The 21,988-nt window shown below is 36.4% G+C and overlaps 1 protein-coding gene across 5 annotated transcripts in view; it reads right to left on the bottom strand.

Annotated features, from left to right (window-relative positions):
* Positions 1 to 2,701: 2,701 nt before the first annotated feature.
* The window catches only part of CPS1 (carbamoyl-phosphate synthase 1), a 201,593-nt gene continuing 182,306 nt past the window's right edge, over positions 2,702 to 21,988 (bottom strand). For all 5 annotated transcript variants that reach the window (XM_063790722.1, XM_063790723.1, XM_063790724.1 and 2 more), the window contains 7 exons: positions 21,146 to 21,316; positions 18,597 to 18,671; positions 13,516 to 13,614; positions 6,851 to 6,910; positions 5,973 to 6,085; positions 4,673 to 4,802; positions 2,702 to 3,922 (listed from right to left, as the gene is read on the bottom strand). In XM_063790722.1, coding sequence (XP_063646792.1) covers positions 3,824 to 3,922; positions 4,673 to 4,802; positions 5,973 to 6,085; positions 6,851 to 6,910; positions 13,516 to 13,614; positions 18,597 to 18,671; positions 21,146 to 21,316 — 747 coding nt within the window. In that variant the 3' untranslated portion in view covers positions 2,702 to 3,823. The remainder of the gene's footprint in view (positions 3,923 to 4,672; positions 4,803 to 5,972; positions 6,086 to 6,850; positions 6,911 to 13,515; positions 13,615 to 18,596; positions 18,672 to 21,145; positions 21,317 to 21,988) is intronic.

Below are 21,988 nucleotides of genomic sequence, written 5' to 3'. Positions count from 1 at the left end.
TGTGGATTTGATTGGGTGTGTGTGAGCATTTATGGCACCTGTGCCCACAGGAGACTACACCAGCAGCCAAATGGCAACACTGGCATGTAATTACAGAGCACTTAACTGCATTCAGCCATGGTTTGTTTCTCTGATAATTTCCACTTTCATTGTTCAAGAGGCTGTGGACACTGTGGAAGCTGAGGTTCAAGTACCTGCAGCTGTTGAGATAAATGACTGTTATAGTTGTTTTTAAGTTTCCAATAGGAATTCTGTTTAAGAGGAAAGTTTGACAGAAGTGAAGTTAAAATATTATACTTACCTCTCCAAAGCTATAAAATCCTAAATCTATAAATGGATCATTCTTTATTCCTCTTCATTTCACAAGCTGGCTGAGCTCCTTTTCTCCCTCTTCAATAGAGCCCATCCTTCTTGCACACCATTAAATTCTCAGTATGGAAAAAGCTACTTAGATTTGTTATTCAGCTCTACAGACACAGACCCTGTGTTGTCTGAACTTGTGATATATAATAGATTTGGACATTTAAAAATGTGTTAACGTGTTTATATGAAAGAATAAATATGTTCCAAAAGGACAAAGCCTTGCCAAATCTGAGCACAAATGTTTCTACTTTCTTGCATTTCTCTCCTCCAACCAAAGATCTTAAATGTGTTATTTATCTGTAGTTAAGTCTTTTTAAAGTTTGGAATGTTGGAAAACAGAAAGGCAACCAAAACAAAAATTAATATAATTCCATTTTCAGCACCATGAGGTCTATCCTGTCTTCTGGTTTTCCAAAGCCCTTTTGTCAACAAAAAACATAGAGTTTATATAGACACAATGTTAAATTAATTATTATTAATCTTCAAATTTTACCATATCTTACAAATAGCCGGCTCACATTAATATAAAAATTAGGACCCTTTATTAAATTCTCACAATACAATAATTAACTAATTGAGTTTTTGACAGTTTCAGCAAACAATTATTTATTTAAAACATTGAGTTAGATATCTAAATTGGTCACTAACAGCCTGCTCACTTTTAGTCAACATGTAATTTTTATCTTCCTCTGTGAATATGTATGTGTGTCAAGTGTGTTTAGATAGAGAAATAGATGATAAGAGTAGAATAAAGCAAATGAAGTAAAATATTACCAATAGGTAAATCTGGGGATTTTTTTACTTTTAAAATTTAAATCCAAAATTATTTCCAAATAAAAAGTTTTAAAACTTCTACCTAGTTTAAACATCCACCATTAAGAGTCCAGTCTCAACTTCTGCTACTAGCCCTTTCCCTCCACACATACCCTGAGCTCCAGTCATAACAACGTCGTTGTCATTTTCCTAAATGTCCTTACCTTCTAGTCTTCCTTGGCAACTGCAAGATCTTATTCAAGGCAACACATGAATCCATCTCCTTAAAATGCCCTTCCCTGATCTCTGCAGGCAAATTATTTTCTTTACTGTGAGAAATGATTTCTTTTTACATGCCTACCTTCACGAGAATATGATACAGAAAAGTGAGACTCCATTTCGTGTGACCTTGAGCATGTTACTTAACTTTGGTATGCCTAAGTTTTCTTATTTATAATATGGAGATAACAGCACCTACTCACAGGGATATTTTGCGGATTAACTAGGTTAACTCATGTAAAGTACTTACAAATGCCTGAAAAATAGTATGGACTCCATAATGTTAATTATTATGGTGATGGTGGTTGTGGTGCTGGTGATATGTAACAGAAACATGCTAGAATAATAGGAGTAGGAGAGATTGTGATATATTCTACATGAAACATGGAAGAAACTCATTAAATATTTTCAGGTGAATGAATCAAAGTGATCAGGTATTACACAATTATGTGATTATAGGGGACCAGCCTGCCCAACATGGCAAAACCCCGTCTCTACTAAAAATACAAAATATTAGCCAGGCTTGTTGGCGGGCACCTGTAATCTCAGCTACTCAGGAGGCTGAGGCAGGAGAATCGCTTGAACCCAGGAGATGGAGGTTGCAGTGAGCTGAGATCGCGCCACTGCACTCCAGCCTGGGTGACGAGCAAAACTCCGTCTCAAAAAAAAAAAAAAAAAGATTACAGGGAAGAAGTAATGAAAGTCTTGACCACAGGAAGAACAAGGAAGTGAGGGGGAGAGAAGATGAATTACTTTAAGCATTTGTCTAGAGCTATACAAAGTGGTAATCAATTGACTGTGAGGTAACAAGGAAGAAATAAAAGCTGTTATAGCATAATTATCTTAGGACCTTCACAAAGCCATAGTTTCGGTGGTAAATTGGGGATATGGCATCAGTGTGCTCATTGGCACTATTTCCATCAGACAATGCTGGTCAGCCTCTGATTGGGTTAAGTTACTTTTCTGAGTTATGCAAGACATTTGTTTGAAAGTTTACTATATATTTGTGGCAATCTTTAATCAGTATGTGGTTGTAGTTATACATTAGAAAGTTATACAGATCAAAGATGGTTTATAGCCATATAACCACATAATGTTATGATGAGACTTAAAAGCAAGGGAGGGACAAGAAAAAATGAAAAATGTAACAGCTAAAACTTATTTTTAACATTAATTTTCTCATCCCTATATGGATTTGCATGGAAAAAATAAATAAGCAATGCAATCCTGGCCCAAAACCCTATTTTATCATAGAAGTAAACTGATTTTTGTACATCAACATAAAATAAAACCAGATTCAACTGCATTACCTCTTAATAGTATTTTATTTAAAAGTTCACAATTAGAGCACTTGTAATAACAGAAAATATTTAAAAGTAACAAAGGCTGCCCTTCGGGAGAGACTTTTTTCTTATATGTAGAAGGAATGATGTCCTTGCCCTTACAGTGGGTGGAATTCATAGTGCAGTGTGGGACCCCATAGTTCAACAGAATCCATCGTCTTAAGGGAATGAACCTTACTTCCAAGTTATTCCAAAACTGGGGGAGAGTGTGAATAACAAAAATCTGATTATTTCACTCGGGCCAAGTTAAAATCCAATGATAAAAACAACAACAAATCTACATAAACACTGTCTACCATCTGCTGATATAGTCCAGAAAACAAAACTGCAAACCAGTATTCCTTAAAGAAATCCATAGTCTAAAGCAGGAGAATCGCTTGAACTTGGGAGACGGAGATTGCAGTGAGCCAAGATCGTGCCACTGCACTCCAGCCTGGAGAGTGTGACCCCATCTCAAAAAGAAAAAAAGAAAAAGAAAAAGAAAAGAAAAGTCCATACTCTAAACGCCTCTGTCACATTTCTCAACTTCAATATAATGGGAAGGGATAACAATATTCCTGGATTAGCCAAATGGGTGAGAATGAGGATCCAAAAAGAAGCAATACACAAACATCATGATGGAAGGTTCATAAATTAAATCTATATTTCATTTTATCAAGTTTTTAGAGTATTCTGCCCTGTTAAAGTGTCCTGACTTTGCAGATACTGTTTTAAAAATAGAGTATCTTAAAGTATAGAAAGAGTTCAGAAAATAGAACAGCAACTTTTCCTACCTTGATCACCATTAATCAGCACCATAAAAAGTAAAAAGCTACAAATAAGCACATAGGCAAGCCTAGTCCACCAAAAATACAGTATTAGTAAATGGATGAAATCTCATGAAGAGTAACTTAGGAAGGACTGTAAGGTTTTGAAGAAGTGACTGACAATTTAATTGCAAAAGACACAGAATATTAAGGCATAACAAAGTAAACTGAAATGAAGTTTAGTTATCAATATTCATCTCTGAGAAAGTTGTGAATCAGTTCCTTTAGATAACATGTGGCTCAGGTTGATTTAATAATGGGGCTGGGGTGTCTGCATCTCTATGCTGCTTTTCCAGCACTGTACTGCCTGTAGTGGAAAAGACTCTTGGAGTCCACCTTGCGAGATTTCTGCACAGCTTCAGCAAAAAGTTTGGTCACCTGAAAATATAATGGTAGGAATCAGCACCCTCCATGAGATAAAAGTGAATTTTTAATGAATGAAGACAAAAGTCACAAGTGTCTGCCCCCAGTTTTCAAAGGGGTATGGGATAAAAGGCATAAAAGTTTTTTATGTAATGGAGACTTTCTCCCATGTCTCAGACCTCACCATGGGGACTTTCTTTTATATCTCAGATGTCACTGTGAATACGCTTATTTCTCCTCCCATAGGGATTAAAACTGATTCTGCATAAAAAATAAATATGATAGGCAGAAAGTTAATGAGTCTCCACTCTGTTTCTCCCTGTGATAAATTCGATGGGTCATGTCCAAGTGAAACTGAACATGCCTCATGCAATCATTTTCTGTGAATTGAACAAGCACTTGTGCTACATCTGGACCATCATTAACCTGTTGCTTTTATATGGTGGCTTTCATTTAGAAACAATGAAATAAAAGTTTGTATCTTTATTCCATGTCATGCTGTCACTTTTTATTCAAAGGATAATTGTAAGGAGAGAGCCATGGCCATTCATGGCCTTTGATTATCTCAATTGCTTGATCACCAACTGTCCCATTTAAGCCATGACCTACCATGTTAGCATCATTATTTTAGATTATTAAAAATTCCTCTCTATTCTGAAAGTTACAAAGAGGGGAAAAGAGAGATGTGCATCTACTGATTACACTCTTAAGGGAGGCACAGAAATAAAACTCCCATCCAGTCTATATCCAAGGAAAAGACTATACCTGAAAATTAGTGAGGAGAGGGATTCCACTATCAACAGCTGTCCTCCGAATCACATAATTATCATGGACAAATTTAGTGTTGTTGTTGGGAAGGTTAATCACTAGGTCAATGCTGCCATCTCTAATCAATCTGGAAAAATAAACAAAAACTTATAGACAACAAGGCATATTTTATAGTTAGTTTATAAAATACTAACATAAATTGCTCTCTCAGCCATTCAAGTCAATGCCATGCTGAGTTGACTGCCATCTGCCCTCCTCTATTGCTAAGTAGATGTTTAAATTACACTTATATAGGGATTATATTGTGTTCTTGAAGGAATTCTAGTGCAAGTCTAATGGAATGCAGATGTTTGTTTTCTCTTTAAAATGCTATCTGTTCACTGATTAAGAATTGGTAATTTGATAGATATTTACTTATTTTTTAAAAAGAGGTGATCCCTCCACCATTGAATGCCCTTTCACCCCCATGTTCCCACTCCCACATTAACTCTATTGCCTCCTTAGTAGTGCTAATTATTGTTTTACAATGCCCCAAACACGGAGCTATTACATCCTTGGAGGCCTGCTAAGGTTTGAACACAATGCCATTATTTTATTAAAGTGATAATAATTTATGTGTTGGTTTCTCAAGAACGCTAACAAATAACATATTGCATAGAATGGCACAGCCATTCTGTAGGCTGCACTATCTTAAAATAGCAGAGAATTATCTCCTATGTACTTATGCCACATAGATCTTTAAGGGTTGATGCAATGGTATTCCTGAAGATTCACACAATCTGCTGAAATAAAATGTCTTACAAAATCTAATGACGACACGGTCTAAGGCATGAAAACCTGGTCAAGGAATGACCAATTAGATAATCCAATGGATGACATCATCATAGTACTCAACATAGGTTCCTGTATGTAGTAAGTGCTCAACAAATTGATTTATTATGCACAACCTTAGTGAAATATAGCTGGTCATCTTATACTCGATATACTTATCTATACACAATATAAGTTTGACATGAAATATAAAGTGCTGCATTACATTCTTCATGCTCTCACTTGTTTCCATCAAGGAAAGTATCCTTACTAAGAAGTATTTTGAAACATGTTTCATATCACCATGTACACATGACGTTATGTATTCCATAGTGATGGAGAGTGAAACTTGACAATCATCCACAAATGTATTCATTTTTAAATTTGTTTTAAAAGACTTGCAATCAAGTAAGGTGAAATATTCATATACTGGTTCTCAAAGTTAATCCTCTAAATTATTTCAGAAAACAGTATGCCTAGTTCTTACTTTCTGATGGAAGAGAGGCTGGGATTCTGTCCTTCTTGAGACGGCCATGCCACTGGGGTGGCAGGGACATTGTTGGCGTTGAGCCAGTCTGATGTGGCTTCCGTGGCAAACAGCTGCATTTAAAATGAAAAAATCAATTACCGTATCACAGTGATTTCTTATTTTTATGGAACATGTAATTTAAAACAGAAAGAAGAAGAAATTGCTGAACATGAGAAGTAGTATAGTGCCATGGATAGAGACTTGGACTCAGAGTCCAGAGGCATGGGCACTTTAAACATTTTTTATATATTTGCAGTGATTTAAAAAACTTAAGAACCTCAATTTTATTTGCATTTCCATTTTAATAATTATATATTTAATTTGAATTTAATAATTCAATGACAATTTCTCATACATTTAATAATTTCTCAATTATTCATGGCTAATTCCTTGTTAGCAGGTCAACAAATCCCCATGGCCACAGGCCCATCATAAGCCTTGGGAATAATTTTGTTTTACTCAACCAGGCTTTGTGTGGAGGTATTCACTGCAAAGAAGTTTTGCCTGTAACTGTCACAGCTAGAATCTATAACCTCATATGAAAACAAAAAAAGGAAAACCATATGGAAATGTATTGGGACTTTGTCTCAATTGTGCTTAAACTAAACTTTCTCAGTTTTTAGTTGGCAACTTCTATTGAATTTGTGGTAATTTTGTTAAAAGTTAATACCAGTCTTTTTAGTGATTTGACTCTAAGTTTTAAAACTACCAAGTTAGTTAAACCTTCCATATCAAAAGGACATATTTTGGGCTATTTCTTTTCCAATATTCTGCAATATTTTGATTTGTGGACAGATTCCATGCTGACAGAAAACAACTTAAAACTAATGACATACCTTGAAACCTTCATTGTGTAATTGTTCAGCCACACCAAGGAATCTTGGCCGGAATGATTGCTGAAAAGGAATTTCACAAAATTCACTTTCTAGATATACATGCTCTTCATTTATGCAATATGGTACTTCCTTACAACATCTTAAAAGACAATGTTACATGTTGCCGGATGCTTTATATTAAAAAATAACAAGTTTTATCCTTTTATCCTTCTATGGTGAGTGTGAGTTTTAGCTATATCCCAATGTCAATGAAATTCCATCCACATTATCTTGATCCCTGCTTTTCACCTTGTTCTTATCTCCTTTTATTCTCTATTTAATCCACTTGGTCTTTGTAAGTTCAGATCCACTTCGGTTCTACAAGGATCCTTTTCCTGGTCAGGGAGGACTTAAAAGATATGTGGGTTAGGAGCCAGTACTGAGTCAGGCTAGCTGTTTTGCCTATTCAACCTGCTCTTATTTCTTTTTTTTTTTTTTTTTTGAGATGGGGTTTTTTGCTCTTGTTGCCCAGGCTGGAGTGCAATGGCATGATCTTGGCTCACTGCAATGCCTTCTGGGTTCAAGCGATTCTCCTGCCTCAGCCTCCCGAGTAGCTGGGATTACAGGCATCCACCACCATGCCCAGCTAATTTTGTATTTTTAGTAGAGACAGGGTTTCTCCATGTTGGTCAAGCTGGTCTCAAACTCCCGACCTCAGGTGATCCACCCACCTCGGCCTCCCAAAGTGCTGGGATTACAGGCATGAGGCACTGCACCCAGGCTCAACTCGCTCTTATTTCTAAGTTCTAATTTTGTACTGCTCTTCAATAACTAGGCCATTTTCCTAGTAGCTTATGCACTAGTCCCTGCAATAACTCAATCTTTGGAACTCATTTTTTCATTTACTCTGAGGCAATAAAAAGTTGTAGCTAAAGAATGAGCTCTAAAGTCAGTTAGCTGCATTTCAAATCCTGGCTTTCACCATTCACTAGTGGTATGAGCTTCAAAAAGTTAATGTCTTTGCCTTCATTTCTTCATTCAAAAACAGTGATGACAATAGTAGTATTTCAACTTTTTTTTTTTTTGAGGCTCCACGCCTTATTAAACTGTGTGACCTTGAATATCTTACTTAACAACTCTACGATGCAGTTTCCTCATCTGTTGAACAGGAATAGTAACAGTTCTTACATTAGTATGAGTGTTCAATAAGCTAATTTAGAAGTAAGCACTACTTAAGTGTTACTACTATAATTTAGCACAGTTACTTGCCTATTAATAGTTCTTAATAAATATTATTATAATTACAATAATTGTTTTTTCAGCCCCCCTAAAAACTAGATTCCTGCCCTTACATCCTAGTTTCCAAGTGTGGGTTCCTCTACCCATGATTACACTTACAACCCAAACTGACTGCCCCCTCATTTATATGCATTTCATTTCCACACAGGCTTCCCTAATGCTCCATCTCACTGTTCAGATATTTTCCTGCAGTCCATTGCTGTGTCTTTCCCAGGAACCCAGGTGGACCTGTCTAGTGTCCAGCCCCTACCTTCCCTGGATTCCTGACCATTGCCATCAGGAGTTCCCTAGTTCTGAACATACTTCCTGTGATCAAGAGCTAGTGTTTGTAAGATAGTGGTCAGAATGAAAGAAAACAACACTAGGTGACCTACCCAAACATCAAACCCTGACCTTGACTTCATTAACATGAGTGTCTGAGTAACTGAGCTGGCGTATTTAAAATCATACACTGTTAAAAACATATCCATTCTTCTTTAAATAGGAACATTCTTGTTGGTTTCCCTTGTAAAAAGGTTTTAAACATGAGCTGGTTACTTCAGCAAATGTCTTGTAATCTGTTTATAAACCATATTAGTGATGGCTGGAAAAAATCAAATGATCTTATTTCAGAGTCAGAAACTAAGAACTGTGACAATAAAACACATATGATCCTTGCACAATTTTGACAATGTTTAGCCCATAACACCCCCTAATATTTACTTGCAGAGTATTTCTGAGCACAGATCTAAATCCTAAGAAAAGACCCCAAAGACTATGTTCAAATACAAAATTCTTTCAGATTCTGGCCCCCTCAATCCCAGAACTGCAGTTTTATAAGAGGAAACTATTGGCAAATAGAATAGATAAATGTAACTGAATGAATTTCAGCTGAGGCAGGCTCAGGGATTATTCATGACTGCCTTATAGAACATGAATTTTAACCATGCCCAGGACAGTAGCTTTTCATTTCCACTTAGGACCAAATAGAAAGAAATGAGCTTAGATGCAAGAAGCTCATGGTTAGACATAAAAGAAAAAAACAAGTAAAAAATTTGAGAATAACTCTTAGTGACATCAGGACAATTGGTTAGACAGAAGAATAAGACAATTCAAGTTTCATTCTCCTCAGAAAAGGCAAAGGGCTAAATTTGATGGCATATAAATTTTTTTTCATGTTTTAAGATTCCTTGGTATATAACAAATATATATGAAATGTCCAAAATGAACTTCCGAATGTTCTTAAATACCCCTAATACGGAACATTACATTGTGACCCTCTGCTAAACACAGAATAGACTTCAGTAAGTACCAAATCACATTAGAAGGCTCAGCATTATGATCTCCAACACTTACTAATTGATACATTAATCACACACTCAACTTTTCTCAATCTTTTATACTTTCCCCTAGCAAAAATTCCCTGATAATATGTTTGACAATAATAAGTGCTAACATAACTTTTAACCAGGTTTCTAAAGTACCATCGCTCAAGTAGAGTGGTTCTCAAACTGTGGTCCCTGGCAGAGCAGCATCAGCATTACCTGGGAATTTATTAAAAATATGAAAATTTGAACCCCACCCCAGATCTATTGAATCAGGAACTCTGGGAGTGGATCCTAGCAATTTGTTGTTTTACAAATCCTCCAGGTGATTTTGATGCATACTTAAGTTTGAGAAAGGGGGGAATAGGGGATAGGAAGACTATCCTTCACTCATTGTGTAATATGAAGTCAAGATTGCATTAACCTTGGCTAAAATCACCACGAAAAACGTTGAGGGAGGAGTACTAGAATGTAATTTTTTTCTTTGCCATTTTAAAGTAAAATAAGTCAGCAAGTCCTCTAAGACCTGCAGACACCAGGCAGAACCTCATTATGGAACTGTTTCAGTGTTGTCCCCCAGGTGGAAAAGATAAATATCCAACATGACAGTATTGACAGTTCCCAGCCAGGAAACCACTCTACCTTCTGGTCTGGGTGTTGGCTTCCATAGGCACATTATAAACTTCTATCAAACATGTATTGAACACTTGTGACACATAAAACAGCCTCTCTACAAAAAGAAATTACAGCTGTCAGCTTGCATCTGAGTAGCCTCAGATTTAAAAGCTGATTGAAAATACCTGTGTAAGAAACCATTTGTTATGAAAGGTGAAAAGTACAAGCTGATTTATTTTCTTGGAAATGTTTATAAAGAAGACAGTCCTTTAAAAGTGAAAAATATATATATTTCCTCCAATGATCATTTTCACATTTATCCAACTCCTGGCTACAGAAAAGAAAGCCAAGTTCATACTATGTGATGCCTGTGGATTCTACGGGGACCTCTGGATTGACAACTCTATGGTTGTTCCTAATGATTCCATATTAAAGATAAAAGGTTATTCATGTCACTTGGAGTTGTCTTTTCAAATAAAATGCTTGCTTTGTGTTTCTGAGCAATGCTGAAGCGCAGATGTCAGATTGGTACTTGCCACTCCACAAGCATCACTGAATAGCCCAATCAGAGAGGAAAACACAGTGAGTGCTCTTGATCTACTCTAGAGTAAATCATTTATTGTTAAAGGGTCTTCCAGAAAACTTCAAAACAAGGCAGATTGCCTACTCACAGCAACTAAAAATAAATCCTAATGCGATGAAAGGTGGCTAGAAATATTACAGGAAAATCAAAGATGATTTTTGTTGCCATATAAACCTGTGTTATGCCTTTCTTATGTTAGAAATGCCTTGGTAGAGACACAGGGCATGTAATAGATTGAGAAGAATCCTTTGACAAAATCTACATCTTGATTCTTTTATCCTAAGTCCTAGTTATAAGATTGATGTTATGAATATTTCAAACTTCCCAGGTACTTTGACCTATTGGATTTAACTTTGGAAGACCAGAAACAGAGAGTCTGTATGTGTAAAGGAGTAGGGTGGGAAAGAGAGAAGAAATTTAAAAGTTAGAAAGACTGCCATATAACAAGTTCTCTTGGAACTTCATAATAACTCACCTTCAACTAGATGCCTTCCATTGGATTTACTATCCCTAACCCCCATTTATATATTAGCAGTCTTTTTTGTGCTATTTTTCAGTTCTAACTTAATATATCCAAAAGTGTTTATATGAGTTCTTCTGACCAAGTAGGATCACGTTAAATAAAATGTTTTTTAAAAGTACAATGTATCCTAAAATATGGAACCCTAATTACTTTATCTGCAATTGCTATGAAGCTGCGGTAAAAAGTTGAGATTAGATTTGGCCCCATACTAACTAAGAAGTAGTCAAGTAAGTTTTATAGCTATTAACTCTCCATTTAGTATATTCTGTCATGCTTTTTCAGTTTATCAGACTAAGCATTTTTAAAAACACCATGAATGAAAATCCTACCTATAGTAATGAAGAAACTATGCATTAGCTGATCAATTTTGCCATGGCTGTAAATATTTTCTTAAGTATAATTTTATTAAGTTTCTTTAAGTACTTTTTAATATATTTTTAAATCTGTGTCCGTATGCTCTCATGTGCAGAAAGTTCTTCGCAACAACTCATGTAGCTGCTAGAACATTTATTTCTTTTAAAAGGAAAGCATTGAAAGGTAGATTTTCAATAGCCAGCTCTCACTACTTTAAGAAAACATTATTTTTTCTAACAAACCCTCTTTTCCCCTACAAAGCAAAATTCTGTCCACTAATGCCAAAATTACGCAAATACTTCATAGGGATCAAATTAATTTTTGCTTCACATTTCCCTGCAGCACTAGAACCAAACAAGGCACAATTTTATACATCACTGCCTTCTTAAAGTGGCATTTAAAAATGTTAGCACTATTATGATTAGATGTGAAGATGTGGACTAAGGGCATGGTCTCCTCTGAATGCCCCCAAGTCTCACATTAAACTTTAAGCCATAACTGGAAGTTGGGCAAATATTCTCCTACTTGGGACTTAATAATACTTAATACCCATTTATAACATGATGAGTCTATCATATTGTGTGATTTGTCTCTAAACTGCCATTAAGCTTCACAATTGCAAGCCATCTTGTTAGCCTCTGCTCTAACTATTCACCGTCGTCCTTCTGGTACCTTTATAAAGCAAAATCCCAAGTTACTCTTTGCAGAAACTTCTCCAAAGCCACTACCTGTAAAGTCTCCAGAGTCTAATTTGCTAATATTAAGACACCCTAATGAGATGGAATCTAAAATAATCACCCACTGGCTTGAGAATACCTGGTACTGTTCTAATTATATTTTTATTGATTTTTATGTAGCCATGCAGAGTTTGAGCTTATTAAAAGCACAGCAGGAATATTATATAAGACCATTTGTTGTTTTTCATAGGACCCAAGAATTACTAATCTCAAATAAAAATGAATGACCAGTTGGGAAGCCTCTAGTATTTTTTCAGGAAATTTATAAACAGGACAGTTTGTACACTCTTGCCATTAGTAATAGTAATAAAAGTAGTTCCGAATAGTAATAAAAAGCATTCCAAATAGTAATAGAAGTTTCCTATCATTTTGCCCTAAGATTTATATTTAACTTACATCAATAAATTGACAATGCATTTTTTATTGCATAAAGATATTCATTTCACCCTACTTTGACCTAGAAGGCTTACCAATGAATAATATTTCAAGAACTTCTACAGTATACTATGAAATAAACTGACTGTATTAGGCCCATTAAGTCACTACCCTTCAAAAACTTTCAATCTGGAGTGTTAAGTTGAGAAATTTAATCAAATAACATCAATGTATTCAACTTTGAATCCTTGGCATTTAGAAGTGATTGAAATGTGAAGGACTGAATGAATGAAAGGAAGGAAGGGGAGATGGTCAGGAGAGAACAGATATGACTTCAGTTTGAGAAACGTTGGATTTGAGATATTCAAGTGGAGGTATCCAGCAGATTGTTGGAAATATGGGATGGCTGAGGATGTAAATTTACAGGTGGTAGCTATAGATAGAAGAGTAGGTACTATAGACATGGATGAATTGGCAAGGGGGAAAATCAAGAGACAGAGAAATATCAAGAGAAACAGAGGAAGTGAGATCCAACCTCATATAATGCCTATGTTCAGGAACTAAGGATGGAGAGCTAAGAGTAAAACATATAGAAAAGACAAAACCAAAGAATAAGAGATTCATTTTTTAAAGTACCCTGCATCCCATTTAGAACAAATATCCCTTCACTAGAAACATTTTCTTTCTGTCTGTATTTTATTTTTGCATGGGCTGATACAACAGAAGGCAAAATCAGGAAGCAAATAGAGAACAAATGTCCCTTCTTCCTGGAAGCTGCCATAAATGGAAACGTAAAACAAATCTCCCTTCCTCTATACCACAATTAACATTCTACCCTGCCCCTCCCCACTCACCATGTATGACCATGTGCAAGCACACAGCCACAAACCACTTACCTGGATGCCTATCAGGATGCCTTTCTGGGGTATCTTAAATCCTGTGGAAAGCATTGCCTTTAGGAAGGCTGTATGAATACCTTCACCAAAGCAAGCCACCTGTTTAGAAATAAATAAAAAATTAAAATAGAGGATGCAAAGAATAGTCAACCACTCCTACCAAAAATTAAAATTAAAATACACACACACACACACACACACGCACAAATGGAAAGTACTTTACTCATAGACTCCTTCTGTAGATTTTATTAATGTTGCCCAAAGCCCGTGCAATCTGAATCCAGGGATTAAAAGGCTGGCCAGGGCAGATGTATCTTATGTTTTTAATTAAGCATAATGAATGAATAAGCAATTCTTTTTCTATCCAACAACACTCAATGGAGCAACATAACTGGATTCTACTGAGAGTTATTTGGATACAAATCACAGCTTCTGGTCCATAATGTGGTAAGTTTCCGAATGTTAATATGACTTACTGTTTAAATAACAGTATGTGTCATATATACTATGCAGCCGTGCATGAATTTACCGGTCAGTAGCAGAAATGCATAACTGCTGAATTGGTTTGGAGTCATTTCATAGAGCTTATGAGACAGCCTTCTGAGAAATTTAATAACTCCATGAAAACCTCAAAGGAACCTGTTTTTTAAAAACATCATTTTCATAAAGTGAAACAAAATATCCTGCTACTAGTCCTGAATACCACAGCCATATGGGGAAAAAACAATTCCAAACCAACTAACATATATAGTAATGTTAGAGTATACAGGAGTTCCATTTAGGTTTACGGTAATTGTGCTACAATATAACTACAAGTCAAATAGCCAACATAATTATAGAACAAGTGGTATATTTGAGCCTGATAGGAGTCAATTCTGCCATGTATATCATCATTTGGCACAGGTACAGAACCACCATTAGAGTAAATACAGGGCAATTAGGCAGGAGAAGGAAATAAAGAGTATTCGATTAGGAAAAGAGGAAGTCAAATTGTCCCTGTTTGCAGATGACATGATTGTATATCTAGAAAACCCCACTGTCTCAGCCCAAAATCTCCTTAAGCTGATAAGCAACTTCAGCAAAGTCTCAGGATACAAAATCAATGTACAAAAATCACAAGCATTCTTATACACCAATAACAGACAAACAGAGAGCCAAATCATGAGGGAACTCCCATTCACAATTGCTTCAAAGAGAATAAAATACTTAGGAATCCAACTTACAAGGGACATGAAGGACCTCTTCAAGGAGAACTACAAACCACAGCTCAATGAAATAAAAGAGGATACAAGCAAATGGAAGAACATTCCATGCTCATGGGTAGGAAGAATCAATATTGTGAAAATGGCCATACTGCCCAAGGTAATTTATAGATTCAATGCCATCCCCATCAAGCTACCAGTGATTTTCTTCACAGAATTGGAAAAAACTACTTTAAAGTTCATATGGAACCAAAAAAGAGCCCGCATTGCCAAGTCAATCCTAAGTCAAAAGAACGAAGCTGGAGGCATCACGCTACCTGACTTCAAACTACACTACAAGGCTACAGTAACCAAAACAGCATGGTACTGGTACCAAAACAGAGATATAGATCAATAGAACGGAACAGAGCCCTCAGAAATAACGCCGCTTATCTACAACTATCTGATCTTTGACAAACCTGAGAAAAACAAGCAATGGGGAAAGGATTCCCTATTTAATAAATGGTGCTGGGAAAACTGGCTAACCATACGTAGAAAGCTGCAACTGGATCCCTTCCTTACACCTTATACAAAAATCAATTCAAGATGGATTAAAGACTTAAACGTTAGACCTAAAACCATAAAAACCCTAGAAGAAAACCTAGGCATTACCATTCAGGACATAGGCATGGGCAAGGACTTCATGTCCAAAACACCAAAAGCAATGGCAACAAAAGCCAAAATTGACAAATGGGATCTAATTAAACTAAAGAGCTTCTGCACAGCAAAAGAAACTACCATCAGAGTGAACAGGCAACCTACAAAATGGGAGAAAATTTTCACAACCTACTCATCTGACAAAGGGCTAATATCCAGAATCTACAATGAACTCAAACACATTTACAAGAAAAAAACAAACAACCCCATCAAAAAGTGAGCAAAGGATATGAACAGACACTTCTCAAAAGAAGACATTTATGCAGCCAAAAGACACATGAAAAAATGCTCATCATCACTGGCCATCAGAGAAATGCAAATCTAAACCACAATGAGATACCATCTCACACCAGTTAGAATGGCGATCATTAAAAAGTCAGGAAACAACAGGTGCTGGAGAGGATGTGGAGAAATAGGAACACTTTGACACTGTTGGTGGGACTGTAAACTAGTTCAACCATTGTGGAAATCAGTGTGGCGATTCCTCAGGGATCTAGAACTAGAAATACCATTTGACCCAGCCATCCCATTACTGGGTATATACCTAAAGGACTATAAATCATGCTGCTATAAAGACACATGCACACGTATGTTTATTGTGGCACTATTCACAATAGCAAAGACTTGGAACCAACCCAATTGTCCAACAATGATAGACTGGATTAAGAAAATGTGGCACATATACACCATGCAATACTATGCAGCCATAAAAAATGATGAGTTCATGTCCTTTGTAGGGACATGGATGAAATTGGAAATCGTCATTCTCAGTAAACTATCGCAAGGACAAAAAACCAAACACCACATGTTCTCACTCATAGGTGGGAATTGAACAATGGGAACACATGGACACAGGAAGGGGAACATCACACTCTGGGGACTGTTGTGGGGTGGGGGGAGTGGGGAGGGATAGCATTAGGAGATATACCTAATGCTAAATGATGAGTTAATGGCTGCAGCACACCAGCATGGCACATGTATACATATGTAACTAACCTGCACATTGTGCACATGTACCCTAAAACTTAAAGTATAATAATAATAAAAAAAGAAAAAAGAAAAAAAGAAAAAAAAACCACTGATGGCTAAATTCATTTCTTAAGCAAATTACAATTTCTGTGCAAGAAAAGTTCTTATGACTATAACCTTCAGCTGGTCACCAGTACATGTGGTTGCTGCTTTTCTCTCCACAGTGAACATTTTACTCAGTCAAGTACTGGGCAACTAACTTAAATAAGGTCAACCTAAGTTAATGAGTCTCAAATTCTATTGAAAAGAATTGGGTAATCCTATCATAGTGCAGATGCAACAACACAGACGAGGTTTTAAAAATGTTCTACAGAACCATAGAAAGTAGTTAAATGTGCCATTAAAGATTAGGACTAATATCCCCACTTTACCACTAGGAACATAAAATGCCCCTTACTTATATCAGTAGCTGAATGTTTATTTAATCCTACAACAAGCCATTTGGACACTGAAAATGTCTCTTTGAAGCATAATTAAGATTTTACTAAGCTAGAATTCTGATGTCAGTAATAAAACAGACCTCGTAATATTATACTGTATGACACTTGGAATTAACGACTCTTTCAAATAATGGAAGAAAAATTCTCTTTATACTTGAGAAACAGATATAACAAAGGGGAGCTGAATTTCTCATTCTTTCTTATTTTTATATTTCAATAACTCCCATAACATATGTATGGATGCAGAATGAACATAAGCACTGAAAACAAATTTGCCATGCTAAAGAAAACAGCATGGGCCGGGTGCGGTGGCTCATGTCTGTAGCGGGCGGATCACCTGAGGTCAGGAGTTCGAGACCAGCCTGACCCACATGGAGAAACGCCGTCTCTACTAAAAATACAAAATTAGCCGGGCGTGGTGGTGCATGCTTGTAATCCCAGCTACTCAGGAGGTTGAGGCAGGAGAATCGCTTGAACCCAGGAGGTGGAGGTTGCAATGAGCTGAGATCATGCCATTGCACTCCAGCCTGGGCAACAAGAGCGAGCAAAACTCCGTTTCAAAAAGAAAAGGAAGAAAGAAAAATAAAACAGTATGAGGGAAAATAGATCTCTCTCTGATCTGAACCCTGGGCCATCTAAAATCAGCATTACTAGTAGTAGCGACCATGGGATCAAGAAGAACCTGAAGACTGTCTCCTTAAACCGACTGGAGATGAAACGTACATAGCGCCTTCATTTAAAAGTAAGGTTTTTTTTGCCCTTAAATTAAAAGAAGCAACAAAGAGGCAAAGAGTCCCCTTTCTAAGAGTCCAAATACAAACAGGACAGCCATTTATTCCTGACTGCCTGCCTTCTTGTCTCACTTGGCTTCTCATCACAGATCTTGCTTGTAACCAGGCAACCATATAAAACATCACGTACTTTGTTGCAATTAAGTATTTTATCCTTTTAGGTTTTCCTTAATACCAAGAGGAAACAATGATGGCTCACAGTCTGATATTGCCACTCGGATGTGCACTGATGAGAATCTGAAGGTTGTATCTAGTAAGTCTGTCAAGGGCTAGGTGATTCATAAAATGTCCTGACACTGACATGGAGAGAACTTTCTAGAATCTGACAGCTCTTTACAAGAAACACATTTCACAATCCTAAAGAAACCTTCAGCTGACACAGCCCCAACACAAGTGAAGAGGGACATCCAGTGGCCGATTCCATTATAGTTTTTAGATAATCCCCAGGAGGTTAAAAGTAGTCCTAAAATTTTGCATGTATCTGCAGATTCCACAATGTTTAGGTCTATGATCTTTATAATGCTGTCATTCTCCATATTACTAGTAAAAATCAAATGATCTAATTTCATGGCAGCAAGGCAGGGAATGAAGTGCTGTTACAGAGAGACCCGAGAACCTTTAAATAAAAAGTAAGACACAGAAGATATTTACTTGGATGTCTAGATAAATACCTGGAAGATGTTCTCATGTGAAAATGAATTAGTAACACGTGTATTATATTCCCATGTTAAAATATAAATAAGAATTTAGACCCTATTCAAAATAGAAGTAAAATATTTTTTAAATTCAAAATTCATAAGCTCTTTGAGTCTTACTCTGATAGCAGATGTTTTTATTCCCTTTATTTTACTGTATTCAAATCATGAAACCATAGATTTCAAAGTAGATTTAATGAAAGCTTCCATGGATTATTAACTAGTTACCTCTCCAGTGGAAGCCATCTCACATCTCAGAATGGGGTCAGCATCCCTCAACCGGGGCCAGGAAAACATGGGAGCCTGTTGGAAAAAAAAAAAAAAAACCAGGGAGAAAAATTATGTGAGGGAAAAGTAGAAAATGAATAAGAGAGGATAAATATATTAGCAAATCATCTCTCACAGAGTTCACTTAGGCTACAGTAGACATGTAAAAAATCTCTTGGGTCCAAGCATCCGACTTGAAAGATGGCTTTAAAACTCCATTCCAAGAATTTCTTGAGCTCTTGGCCAAAACTTTAGGTTAAATAATCACAAATTAATTCTGTAAATAGGGCCCCTGAGACCAGTCTGGACCAGTGTTTCTAATCTGGCCCATGCATATTCCTATTGGAATGATTTCAAAGTCCACTGGGCATTGGTCTCTCCAGACAGAGTTCAAACACATTTTTTCTCTTTGATAGGCTTTGGAAACATTCCTCTTCTTGTTCTGATCATTTGAACTTGCAACAAGCCACCTTGCCAGAAATGGCTGTCTGTAAGCCAGCTTCTGAGACATTAAACTGTTGTTGACACCTCTTGTAAGCTTTGAAAAACATTCTGCTTGGAAACACCTTTGTGCAGAACTTTCATATGAACTAGAGTATAGGAGTGCCTCCTTTTCATTTATTTTACTGATGCAATTCATGAAAAACTAAGTTCTTGTTTCTTGCTATATGTCCACTTATCTGGTACATGGAGGAATTTTATCAATTGCTCCATTGATTCTGGCACCCAATCTAAATTATGATGGGAATTCTAGCCTGGGAGTCATTTCACTGGATCATCTTGGTCAAGTTACATATTTCTGCATTTCAGCTTCCCTATTTCCCCATCTGTTGATACCCATTAGCCTCACTAGGGCTATTAAGTTTGACAATTACTAAGTAATTTGAAAAAAACTAAGATTTATATACAAAGCTAACTAGGGAATGAGTAAGCTAGAAGATACAGTGCATTTAAAAAATGCATATCTACCTGTAATCCCAGCACTGTGGGAGGCCGAGGCAGGTGGATCACCTGAGGTCAGGAGTTTAAGACCAACTTTGCCAACATGGCAAAACCCCATCTCTACTAAAAATACAAAAATTAGCTGGGCGTGGTGGCATGTGCTTATAATCCCAGCTACTTGGGGGCTACTTGGGGGGCTGAGGGGGAGAATCGCTTGAACCCGGAAGGCAGAGGTTGCAGTGAGCTGAGATCATGGCACTGCACTCCAGCCAGGGTGACAGAGCAAGACTCCGTCTCAAAAAAAAAAAAAAAAAAAAAAAGCATATCTATCCATCAATATTATTTTTAGTTAAAAATTCATATATCAATTTACTAAAAGAAATAAGCATACTCCTATAACTATGAATAAAGAAACATGAACTTAAAATCCATATATAGAATCTCCAGTGAAAAAAAATATTTTTCAGTGGCTACTACTCGTTGGTCTCAAAAAAAATTTCTCTATTTTTCTACTAAAAGATTTAACAATATATGTTTGTCACAGTCTCCATGAATAAAATGCCACCTCTCCTCCCAACATAAAAAGTCACATTCCATCTCAATGCACTATAAAATTCAAGGCATCCTACATTATCAGCTTAAACAAGATTTTTAATTCACAACTTCAACTTAAAGCTCCCATCATAAAAGTCAAAAGTCCAAGTCTGAGCTGTAACACAATTATGGTTGAAGTCACTAGTACATATAGGAACGGAAACCTTTTGAAAACATCAGAAATTTGTCAATTTTACATAAATATATCAATATTAATGTTACATAAATATATTAATTTCATTGTGCTCTTCATCTACGTAATTCAAATACGTTTATATATCACTAATCCTCATGCCTGTCCAGCCAAGTAGTTAAAGGTCATAATTCTGTGCACCATCATACTGATGCAGCTAGGAGATCACAATGGCTTTATTATTAAGGTATTATTTAAAATATACATATGTATTGGAAATTAGTGAACAAACTTTAAATTTTCCTGGTCACTCTTTATAAAGGTGTCATCAATTTCAACAACCTCACAGCACCATATACAGCAACAGCTGTCTCAATTTTTCAAATGGAAAAATCATGCCACTGAAGAAAATACATACTAAGCAAAGGTGGTCAATGTGGTAGGAATTTAATCAACCCCACAGGCTAACCCTTTTTACAAAAGTCATGTAAGAGTTGGCACAATTCAAGCTTTATCCTAACAAGGTGTGTCTTGGATTTCTATTTACCAGCTAAACTAGCACCATCATGTGTCAGCTGCACAAAAAGCTTATAATTCACTCAGCTAATTGGTTTTGAAGTTATACAATTCTAGATAGTTTTAAAAATTTTTTTGAAATGTACAATAGTTCACATAAAGTTGCCTATAGTACAACTGCAGTACATTATTGAAAGGAAATGCAAATCCCTAGTCCAACCCTTTAGTTAGAAGGTTTTAAAAGTAACAAGATTTTTGATGACAAATTGTTCTTTTAATTTCACTAGAACTCATAAAATGACTAATAAATTTTTGAAAATGTTACCTTAATTGCAACATAGTCAGCAGGAATTATGGGATGGTCCAATGTTGGAAGAGGTTTCTCATCAACATTCTCTCCAATCATCACCTTGGTGGCCACATCAATGAAGTCAACCCCAAGAGTCTTGGAAACAAAGGGGAAGGATCGAGAAGCTCTCAAGTTACACTCAATCACCTGAAGAGATAAAATTCAAAATGAGAAAGAAGACTTTGAGAGCCAGTAACAACAATATTAATATTCTCTCTACCACTGGTTTCCAGCTGTTATTAACTGGGGACCAGCTCTTGTTTTGCTAATCTTGTCTCTTTTCTCCTTACTGCTTGGATTTTTCCTGATACTTTCAGTCAGTATCTTTGAACTCTAACTTTCTTTCATGCCTTTTTCCAAATTGCATTCCCATGCACTGCTGACAGGTTTAGTTTAATGCAGAGCTCAAATAATGCCATACCCCTCCTGAAAACCTTCACTGGATGTCCACTGGCTTCAGATTAAAGTCTAGTCCCTGAAGGCCTTCTGTCCTCTTGCTTCATTGAAGACCTCACTATCTTTATCTTATACTACCCTCCTGGCCTCAATCTTACTTTCCCAGTTCACCCATTTTACTCAGTAAAATCATCTCACTCAACTGAACTATTTACTGTCTCCAAATATGCTCTTTTCTCACCTTTACAGATGATGTTCTATCTATGTGTAATAATCTCGCTACCATCGTTAACTTGTCAAAATTCCAACCATTTTGCGAGATCCAGTTCACAATACAAAATCTACCTTGAAGTCTTTTATGATCTACCCCTAACCAAGCATAGGATGCTCAAATACATGCTCATGCACACACACTGGCAAATA

Source organism: Pan troglodytes, chromosome 13 (assembly GCF_028858775.2).
Source record: "Pan troglodytes isolate AG18354 chromosome 13, NHGRI_mPanTro3-v2.0_pri, whole genome shotgun sequence".
Taxonomy (NCBI): domain Eukaryota; kingdom Metazoa; phylum Chordata; class Mammalia; order Primates; family Hominidae; genus Pan; species Pan troglodytes.
This window is presented reverse-complemented; position numbering and strand designations above follow the sequence as displayed.